General features: G+C 43.5%; 1 protein-coding gene across 2 annotated transcripts in view; it reads right to left on the bottom strand.

Annotated features, from left to right (window-relative positions):
- Positions 1-523: 523 nt before the first annotated feature.
- KPNA6 (karyopherin subunit alpha 6) overlaps positions 524-11,076 on the bottom strand; it is a 685,221-nt gene continuing 674,668 nt past the window's right edge. For both annotated transcript variants that reach the window (XM_078680680.1, XM_078680679.1), the window contains exon 14: positions 524-1,885. In XM_078680680.1, coding sequence (XP_078536806.1) covers positions 1,695-1,885 — 191 coding nt within the window. In that variant the 3' untranslated portion in view covers positions 524-1,694. The remainder of the gene's footprint in view (positions 1,886-11,076) is intronic.

Genomic DNA, 11,076 nt, shown 5'->3' with positions numbered 1-11,076 from the left:
AATCCCGTGCCAAACACTTTAATCAAGTTTACGTTATCGTCTCTCTTGTAGGTGTAAACCCTTCCTTAACCCACACTACCAGCCAATAGCAAAACTGACTGTCGTAAAAAGTGGTGAGAGCAACACTAACCGTCTCATTTGGAACTCTTAATTTCTTCACTAAGAAGTCTTGGTAATGCGTGACAGGAATTAATTAATTTTTATACGCTGGTTACTAAGGACACATTTAAATCCCGAATAAGAAAAGAAGCCAATGCCTGCCACGGAGAGACATCCTTATCTTATTTAGGACTAAATGAGTGAACAGCAGTTGTCAGAGCCTCCACCCAAATAACCCTTCTCAAAACACTAGTTACTCAAGTCCCCCCTAAATGGAAACAAATGTTCTCAAAGTACTCTTGTTCTTTTACCAGTAACATTTTTTTTCCGTGATGGGGGGAAAACAATTCAAAAACATCACCCTAAAATCTAGCTCGGAATCAACCCTCTTCCCCTCCATCTTAAGCACTGAAGACAAATGAAATGAAACAGCTGAATACCAGTTTAATTCTTGTAAACAGAGATTACCTTCTCCTCTCGGAGCAGGACTGTAGATAACGTCAGTAGCAGTACAACACTGGCTGCATTTGAGAGGAGTGTCTTCTCTAGTAACTAACCCAACACCCTCATTCACAACCAATAAGCAATGTCTCCGGCAACAAACCTGGCCCTGACCTTACTCTTCCACCACTCCCTTCCCAAGCAGAAACATTAGTTTTTACTTTGCACCCACTTACAATACCAACATTGGCTTCCATGCAAAGTTGCACTGTTGGGTGGGTTTGAGAGACAAAAGGGGGTAGGGCATGGGGGCACAGTCGCAGGCATTTCAGGATAAACCCTCCTGCAATGCTGCCAACTATGCAGCCAATCTTTATTTCCTTTCATTTTTAGCAAGATTTTAATTTTTTTTCTTTTTTAATTGTCATTTTGTCTTTTTGTTTGAAATATGAATATCAGTTCAACAAAAAGAAAATAATGTTTTTTTTTTTATTTGAAACATAAGGAAAGGGGGGAACTTGGGTGGAGGTTCCCTCTCCTTCCATTCCTCTTAGGCAGAAAAGACACCCCTTGTATTTGATCAGAATCCATTTGTAGTTCACGGTGCAGGGTCCTTTACACAAGGGCATTAGGTGTTATTATTTGGCAGTCACCATTCTCTAGTGACTCTCAGGCTAACCGTAGTGCAGATTTGAGTCTTCAGACACTTAACAGAATTTCATTGACAAAAAAGCCAAGTGTGCAAAACAAAAAATAGATATCTAGGGGTTATGAGAAAAATGCTGGACTGGACAGTAGCCTGAGTGGTTAAACTCCGGTCTCCTTTCGTCTTCATGGGCTTGAGGTACACAAGCAGCAGTGGGACCAAGAACAGATCACCATTTGAATGTGGCACCAGCTATTTCCCTCTACCACCACTCTTGCAGCAGCCCTCGCAAAATAAAAATAAACTGAATGAGGGTCTGGTATTGAGGAGGCATCTTTTTCACAAAAAAGTAAATCTTTACTGTCACTCCTTTTTGGTGGAGAATTAAGTGTTTTTAAAGGTTTAGAGACATCTGGTGTCTTTAATTGGGTGAAAACACGGTCTGCTTCCACTTCTGTGTGGATTGATGGGAGGCAGTAAATCTGGGGTCCGAGCTCACAGGTTGAGGTTACAGCTGGAAACCCTCCATAGGGGCTTCGGCGGCCGGCTGAAATCTGTACTGTTGTTGGGTTTCATCCACTGTGGGAGCAATTTGCGGATCCTCCTCTTCTACCCCGAAGTAATGTTCAATCAGATCAAATGCTTTCTGGTAAATCTCCTGATTTTCGTGGCTCTGAAGGAACTCTATTTTATCCAGACCTTTAAAAGATAAGAGAGGAAATAGATAAATAGGGTAAAAGATCACATTATGGAAGAAAAGTAGCATCGGCGACAAGGGTGGGTGCACCAAAACTGGAAACATACACAGCTTTCATTCTGCCATTTGATTTAACCTAAGCCCATGGTTTGAAGATCTCCATCAGTGGATGATGAGCTGTTTTGCTCAATAAGCTATTTTGAAGTCATCAGCTACTGACAATCCACTACTAAATGTTTTGTAGATATCAGAGAGGTAAATCAACTACTGCATTTCTCTCTAAATTCCAATTAGATCCACCTACTGATCCAATTAATAAGAATATGGTTCGGGTATCTTGATTTTTGTTTAGAATTCAAATCCAATATACCCACAATGCCCCTCCAAACTCCTTTCAAATTATGCACAAGAAGAAAATTTAGCAGTGGGAATGTGCATAAGGTACATTCACATCATTAAAATCTAAATGAATATTTGAAGGTCTCCCCCAGCATTTTTTGGCTGGATAGTACTAGCCTCTCAAAGGTTTGGCAAGCAAAGAAGAAATATATCACTGGTTACCCTTAAATAGTATACTCCGATGTAGTTTGTAAGTATTCAACCATATTCCCTAAATTAGTCGGTATTTTAAAAAGTAATCATGCAAAATACATATAAGTGAAATTAATATTAATTCATATCATGGTAGAGGAAAGGAGTAGTGTGTCTGGGAGTATAAATACAGAGATATGATTCAGTAGATATGGAGGGACAATTCTCATGAGTGGTTGACCAACAAGTGGGGGGTTAAGTTTAGATCAAGGGGAAGTGAGAGGGAGAATAAAAGTTGTGTTAGACACTACACTATTACAGGATTTAGTGATAGGGGAACGTGACATATTTTTTTTTATTTTAGTAAGGTGTCTGAGACAGCAGACAAAATATACTTAGCAACTTGTGGCACTGTCTGTTCAGATTCTGTGGCCAATATCCATTCTTCAAGGTAGCTTGGAGCCTTCTAATGTGTATTGATATTGATCTGCCACCTTCCCAATGTTGCTGCGGTTAAGTCAAGTCCATTAGGAATGCACATAAGGGCTTCAGGCTTGCTGTGTGGTCTAAGGGAGTGATTTTGCTTTCTAATCTGTGAGACTGACATACAGTTCCACCAATGGATCGTACAGCTTACTGTCTCTGTAGAGCAATCACTATTAATGGGTAAAGGAGCTTGATTATCGGCTCATGGACAGGTATATTCTGTTTCAAATTCAAAGAGGCATATGTTTTATTGAGTGATCACACCATAGGGTGATGTTCCATGAAAAGTGTGGCTCAATAATGCACAAGTTTCGCAAGGTGAAAGACAAATTCTAATGTAACATTATGACAATTACAGAGCTAGAAAGTGCTGGAGACAAGCAGGCCTCCTGGGCAGCGTCCGTCTGCAGAAATAAGCAATCAGTGAAGAATAAATATAGTGTCTAGGTTCTAGAGGTGGATCTTTTCAAATTTAGCAGCTCTCCCTAAATTTTGTGTTGATTCTCGTCAGGCAAGATTAAGTTTTAGAACGGAGCCAATATTATATTATGTTCAAACTGCTTTGGCATGCAACGTTTTTTTCAATGTAGTTCTATAAGTCACATGGTTGCTTCACTAGCCTGGGGTTGTAGTCAGTTTGCAAAAAAACAAAAAACTGAATACACTGCTTTAAGTTTGAGATCAGCCAAGTGCAGGTATTTCCATTTTCTTTGCAAGATAGGTTGAAAAGGGATGCGGCAGCTAGAAATGGGATGGTGGTATCGCCATCAAAAAAGCTGCTTGGTTATTATTAGGCTCTTTTTGTTCCATGGGTCCCAGGGGTTATTGTCTTGAGGTTTGTCCTGAATATTCCTAGGACTTTGCATTATTTGCTTATGGTAGAAACAGCAAGGGAGAGCTGTAGGGTTCAGCCATAGAGACCTCAAGTCTAAACTTCCACAATCACGGTAAGGATTCCAACTTAATAATTCGCCACCAATTTTAAAATCCTTCACATTTACAGTGCGTTTTCAAATTTACAAATTTGATTTATATACCTACATACAAATTACACACACAATATATATTGCTATAACAAATTCATGTCGCACTCTAGTAATACTGCTTCAGATGGTTTTATTGACCACATCAATTTATTACAGCAATGAATGTTGGGGCTGGTGTCCGCCCACTAAGGATGTGTGCACCGGATGACTGAGCGCGCTGTCTCTCTCTCTCTCTCTCTATATATATATATATATCTATCTATATCTATATCTATATATATATAAACCTCTGCTCCATTCGGAAAAGAGCACGCACAGGAGGGTAACTTGGTCTACGGCTTTTTTATTTCATGTAGCCTCCTCTGACCTAGCAGACAAGAGAGACGCCTTTCGGCTGTCACAGCAGCCTTTCTCAATCTCAAAAGCACCATTTTGACTTCTGTTGGAATTGGGAGTCTCTGGTTGACACAGGTGTACACTTGTGACAATCAGGGACCCTCTCCTCCAGTCAGGGCAAGGGACCTACTCCTCAGAATAACCCCTGCTCACCCTTTTAGGTAGTGTGGCGCGAGCAGACAAGGCTAAACTTCGGGGTGCTAAGTTAGTTAAGCATTTATGATCATACTCAGGAAAAATATCAACCCACCACAAAGGGACACCAGGCTGTGAAGTTGTATCAAAAATACGGGTACTTTATGTAAAAGATATAGCATATACTTCAGTAATTATCACAAGACAAATAACGCTACCATTATCTGGCCACAGTGCTTTGTTAATCATAAGGGTTCTCTTGTTGGTTTTACCAGTGTTTGTTGAGGTGTCCTGGGTGCTGCACACTGAGGGACACGACCCTCAGGCAAAGAAAACGTTGCAGATCCTGTGTCCGGAAAGAGGAGAGAGGCGCACCAGCCTCCGAAGAGATGCAACATGGATTGTGAGCCGGCTAGAGCGGGGAGAGGCGACGTCAGGGTCCTCGAGATGTCCCGGCTGAGGATTGCCGCAGTGGGGGCTGCGGAGGAGCCGGCGGGGAGAGGCGATGCCTGACGCTTCCTTGCGAGCGCAGCACCTGCCTTTTCCAGCGGTGGGGGCCGATCTTTGAGGAGCGGCGAGGAGAAGCTGTGCGAGACGCTTCTGCAGCGCCTGCCTTTTCCAGCGGTGGGGGCCGATCTTTGAGGAGCGGCAAGTAGAGGCTGTGAGAGACGCTACTGCAGCACCTGCCTTTTCCAGCGGTGGGGGCCGATCTTTGAGGAGCGGCAAAGAGAGGCTGTGCGAGACGCTTCCGCAGCGCCTGTCTTTTCCAGAGGTGGGGGCTGCTAAGGAGAGGCGAGGAGAGGCGATGAGAGACGCCTCAGGGAGATCTCCGCCTCGATTCCTGCGGTGAGGGGGCTGCAAATGGAGCGGCGCTCTGAGGTAGGAGTGCGGCACAGTGCGGGGCGGTCCGGCCGAGCAGGCCCAGCTCCGGGGAGGAGCGGCGGCGGGCTCAAGCAGGGGTGGCCGGGCACGGGTTGCCAGGTCAGGTGCAAGGTGCGGGGTGATCCAGCCGAGCAGGTCACGGCTCCGGGGCGGAGCGGCGGGCTCAAGGCGGGAGCGGCCAGGCACCGGTTGCCAGGGCAAGGACAGGGGGCGGGACGATCCGGCAAGGCTCCTGGAGGGAGCGGTGGTGACTAAAGGCGGGTCCGGCCAGGCACCGGTTTGCAGAGGGGATTAGCTCATCTGCAGGTCCTTGGAGATCGTCAGAGCCTCAGGGGAGCAGAAAGAAGGTCAGGGGTCCTTGCAGGTTTCTTCTCGTGTTCTTCAGCAGCAAGGTCCTTCTTCTTCCTTCGATAGAGATTCTTCTTTGGGCTGACAGGATCTAGTTTTTTAGGAGCAGGGCTCCTACTTTTATACCAAGTTTCTTTTGTTTCGCCAGGCCAGGGGGGCCTTTGCATAGGTTCTTTCAGTCTGTGAGCAATTTGTTTTGGCAACTCGGGTTTCTGCTTTGAGGGAGCAGGGCAGGGACAGCAGACACTCCACAGGAGGTGGAGCAAGCATTCAGATGACAAGTACAGCCAGGAGTACTTTGTTGACAGTCTTCCCTCTTCATGGCCAGGTGTCGGGCAGAGACATCAGTCGCTCCCCAGGGGGCGGAGCCAGCATTGTGGTGGCAGAGCACAGCCCTAATCGGAGCCAAGGGGTACTCCCACCACCTGTCATCCCCAGCCCTGTCACTCACAAAACCCAGACAGCAGATACACATCCTTGCAGAGGCGGGCTGAAATGGTTAGGCAAGCAAATGCTAACTTTCTAAAAGTGGTACAAAAGGGGGTGTTTGATTGATTCAGATGCTCCGTCCATCACCACCCCCTTTTGTACCGCTTTTGGCCGCCATAAGTGTGGCAGGGTATGCTCAGACGTGAGTCCCTTGCTCACTTTGCCACTGGATTCAAGCAAACCGGGCTGAAGACGGCTGGAATGCCAGAAACCGGTCCTCGGAAGCTTGTTTCCGGTCCAGGGAAGACATGGCTTGGCAGTTCGGGCTGGACTGTTCCCATGAGGCACAGGGTCAGACTGATTTGCATATAGCCATGTCTGAACTGGGGTGGCAGAGTGGGCTAAAGAACGGTGATGGATTAAACCCAGATCTTTTGACTGGGTTTGAGTGTTTGATTGATTCAGATGCTCCGTCCATCACCAACCCCTTTTGTACAACTTTCTAAAAGTAGCATTTGCAAACACAGGATATTAAAATAAACTTTGCTAAAAGAAGAGTTCAGGCATACTAAACTTGACCTTCAACCATGTTCCCTGAGCCTGCTGGGATTATAGGGTGTAATAATTCCAGCAGCCCATCTTGGCCTATGAGAACAGGTAGCCTTAAAATAGTGAAATACGAAAATGGCTATAATTCACTATTAGGACATGCCACACACATCAGGGCTTGTCCTACCTTATGCTTGCAATGCACCCTGACCTAGGGCCTACCATAGGGGTGACTCACATGAAGTAAAGGGAAGGTTTAGGGGCTGCCAAGTGAGTGCACTTGCCCAGCCAGCATGACAGTACTAGACTGCACGCAGGTTCTGCAATGGCAGACCCGAGACACATCTTAAAAGGCTGCTTCTGTGGGTGGCGCAACCAGCGCTGCAGGCCCACTAGCAGTATTTGTATTTACAAGCCCTGGCACTCCTGATGCACTTTACTGGGGACTGACAGTAACCAAATAAGCCAATCATGGAATCCAATCACATATACACTTTACAGTAGGGAGGACTTGCACTGCGGCACGGATTAGCCGTGGCGCAGTGCCCTGAGCAGCGAACACCTTCAAAACATTTGAGGCACATCAGCAAAAAGTGGAAGGGAGACTCACGCCAAGGTGCCAGGTCTAACAGCTTCGACTTAAATATATGGTTTCCATCATGGATATAGAAAAGTTTCTCGAATGCATAGTCAAGCATTGTCTTTCCCTAGAATCTTATAACATGTAATTGAAATCACTATACATACTACATGTGCTGCCTGAAAAATGTTAAACAGGTCTCGAAAAATGCATAATGCACCTTAATGACCCCATTACATGCTTAGTGCACAACCAAATCACTGCACATTATACAGAGAAAGCATTGCCTTGACAAATTCAGAACCAAGTATTCAAAATAAAAGTGATACAAATAAAACAACATATTGCGCTAATAGTGTTAAAAATTCATCATGATGCATTTAAAATATGGCAACGCGGAGACTTAGCGGAATAAATCTATTGCTTCAGTACTTTGGATCACCAAATGTCGGAGTCCGTAACAACTTATTTGCATTTCTGTTTCAATAATGAGTTGATAGACCTGTACATCGAGATCAGGGTTTAACACAGATGAATCCTCAAAGAAAACACCCCGTTGGCATAATATCTCTATAGCTCTCTCTCTCTCTCTCTCTATCCATCTATATATCTCTCTCTATCCATCTATATATCTCTCTCTCTCTATCTATCTCTATCTCTATCTCTCTATATCTATATCTATCTCTATATCTATAGCTCTCTATCTCTCTCCAGCTATCTCTCTATATCTAACTCTCGATCTATCTATATCTCTCTATCTCTCTCCAGCTATCTCTCTATATCTATCTCTCTATCTATCTATATCTCTCTATCTCTCTCCATCCAAAGGTTAAAGCTTAGTTACAGTTAGGAACGGAGTATGTTACTTACCCTGCAAGCATCTATTCGTAGCATGTACTGATGCAAATGTAACACCCTAGGCATACTCCTCCCATCAAGTGTTGGGCCCTGACTCTGCAAGTTGTTTAACTCGAGGAAGATTTACGATGAGCGTTGTGCGTCGCTTCTCATTCACCGCTTGGCTCTGCTCCTTTGTTAGATAATGTTTTTACCCATGCCATAGCTGCAGTGAGGATATAGTGTGCTAAGTTAGCATTTGCAGTTGAACATGATGTATTTGTGTGCATTCTTCTCACCATCTAATACCTGCCGGTAAGCAGGAGGGTGCATGTGAACCTACAGCACTACACGCAACAAATCGATGCCTACAGGGTAACATACTACATTCGCAGCATGTGTTGACTGCAGATACAGATGCTATTAATAGATTGTAAAGCAGTATCCCGCTCGTGGTGGCTATAGGCATGAGATGGTGCATTTGTTTGAAATAATGTGTGAAGGACTGTTTGTCCAACTAGAGCTTGTTGTCTTTCTTGAACACCCACACAATACCTTGCAAATGTATGTGAGTTCATCCATGTTGCTGCTTTGCAAATGTTACTAAGCGGGATATATCCCAAAAAGGCCATTGTTGCTAATTTTTTACTTGTGAAATGAGACTTTGGCATAGTTAATGTTCGTTTTGCTTTAGCGTAACAAATTTGAATACATTTGACAATCCATCTTGCTATTTCTGCTTTTGAAATAGCCTTTCCTTAATGTAGATTTGAAAACTAAACAAATAGTAGTTGTGTTCCAAGTAGTACAGAAGTGCCCATTTAACATCCAGTGTATGTAAAGCAAGCTCTGCGACTGTCTCTGTGTTTGGAAAGAAAACCGGTAACTAAAGTTTCACTTAAATGGAAATGAGATACAGCTTTAGGTAAAATCTTTGGGTTTATGTGTAAATGTACTTTGTCTGGGAATACTTGGAAATATGGTTCTTCCACATTGAGCACATGTATTTCGCTAACCCTTGATACAGATGTTATTGCTGCAAGGAAGGCCCTTCCCATGTTAAAAATTGTATTCAACAGTTATGTAGTGGGTCAAATGATGGCCCCATAAGTTTTGTTAGGACAATATTTAGGTTCCATGTATGAACTGAAGGTGTATGTGGGAGAGTGGCTAGTTTTAATAATTTCATGAAGGCTTTGGTGAGAGGAATACAGTAAAGCCATTGGTGCTCCCTGTTTTGTAGTTATGTTGCAATGGCTGCTAAATTAATGCTTACTGAGGTATATGCCAAATGTGTTTTTGCACGTATAACAAGTAACAGACTGTTGTTCTGTTGGTGTAGAAGGGTTGATGTTTAAGAACACAAAGTAGTGGACGAAAGATTTCCATTTTGATGCACAGCCAACCCTTGAGGCCATAATAGGCCTCCTTTAGAATAGTCATGCATTCTGGAGGTAGATTAAAGTATCCAAACTCTATGACCTGTGGAGCCAGATCGTAAGATTGAGCAGCTGTGTATTGGGATTTCTCACCTTGCCTCCGCTACGAGTGAGAAGGTTTGGATAGTTGGGTAGCTTCTCGTAAGGTACTACGGATAGCTCTAGCAGTGTTGTGTACCATGGCTGTTGAGCCCATGAGGAAGCAATCAGTATTAGAGTTATTGAATTCTGTCTGCATTTCCTGACATTGATAAAATGGATCACCATCGCACTAGACAATCTTTTAGATTCAAAGATAATCTCACGCAGGGGGAACGAATAGCCTTGAAAATCTTAAGCAATGATTTGGACATTCTAATCGGAGAAGCCGATAAAGGCGGTAACATTGTTGTTATGAATGTTGAAGATTACAATAATGAGATTCTTACTCAACTAAATGACAAAAACCTGCTATGAACAATAGGGCCACTTACAATTGAAACCAACAAAAGACTTGACACCTGGCACAAAGCAGGATTGTTAAATGATGACAAATTCTTATATCTGAAGATTTCAAAACCCACTTACCCATGGCTATACACCATGCCCAAAGATCATAAACACAAGCCTTTTCCGCCCGGAAGACCCATAGTGTCAGGGATGGGGGGGACCAACAGAAAGAATAGCAGAATATATTGATCTGTTCTTGGAACCCCTGGTACAAAATCAACCTTCACACATACAAGACACTAAACATATTCTCAGTCTACTTGCAGATTTGGAGTGGCAATCGGGCACTATTCTAGCTACGTTAGACATAGTGTCTTTCTACACAAGCATTGATCTGGACTTGGGCATGCGTGCTATCACACGACTCCTTCACAACAGACCTGCCACTCAATACCAGCACACGAATATGCTCGTCTCTATGATGGAACTGGTATTACACAACAACTTTAATTTGGGGTGACAAAGGTGCCAATTGGATCGAATCGATTATTTTTTGGGGTCGATACATCGACAATTGCCTCCTATCATGGTCCGGTTCACAACAACAGTTGGAGGAATTCTACAGCTTCCTCAATGCTAATACATGGGTGATGCAGTTCACTATGGAATCTAGTTTCACCCGAATTGAATTCCTGGACTTTACGTTAAAGACAATAAATTACACAGTAAACTTTTTAGGAAAGCAACTGCCTGTAATTCAATATTTCATGCAGATAGCTCGCACCCTGCTCACCAGATCAATTCAATACCCTATGGTGAATTTTTAAGAGCAAAAAGAAATTGCAGCGAGGACTTAGAATTTGAAGCCAATATCTCAGACATGAAACAGCGATTTAAAAAGAGAGGTTACCATCTTAACTCTCTTCACAAAGCAGAACGCAGAATTGCCAATATACACAGGGAAGACACACTCAATACACGAACCGGTCAGCCATTAGTCAAACAGACCACTCGAATGATTACAGAATTTAATGATTTACATTTTCTCTTAAGAAAGAGCTTCAGAAAACACTGGGGTATTTTACAATCAGACAAAGTACTCTGTGATTTCATTTGTGATCACCCACAGATAACCTTCAGAAAAGGGAGGACACTGAAGAACAGAT

This window comes from Lissotriton helveticus, chromosome 3_1, assembly GCF_964261635.1.
Source record: "Lissotriton helveticus chromosome 3_1, aLisHel1.1, whole genome shotgun sequence".
Lineage (NCBI taxonomy): Eukaryota > Metazoa > Chordata > Amphibia > Caudata > Salamandridae > Lissotriton > Lissotriton helveticus.
Note: the sequence above shows the minus strand (reverse complement) of the source record. Positions and strands in the feature narration are given on the sequence as shown.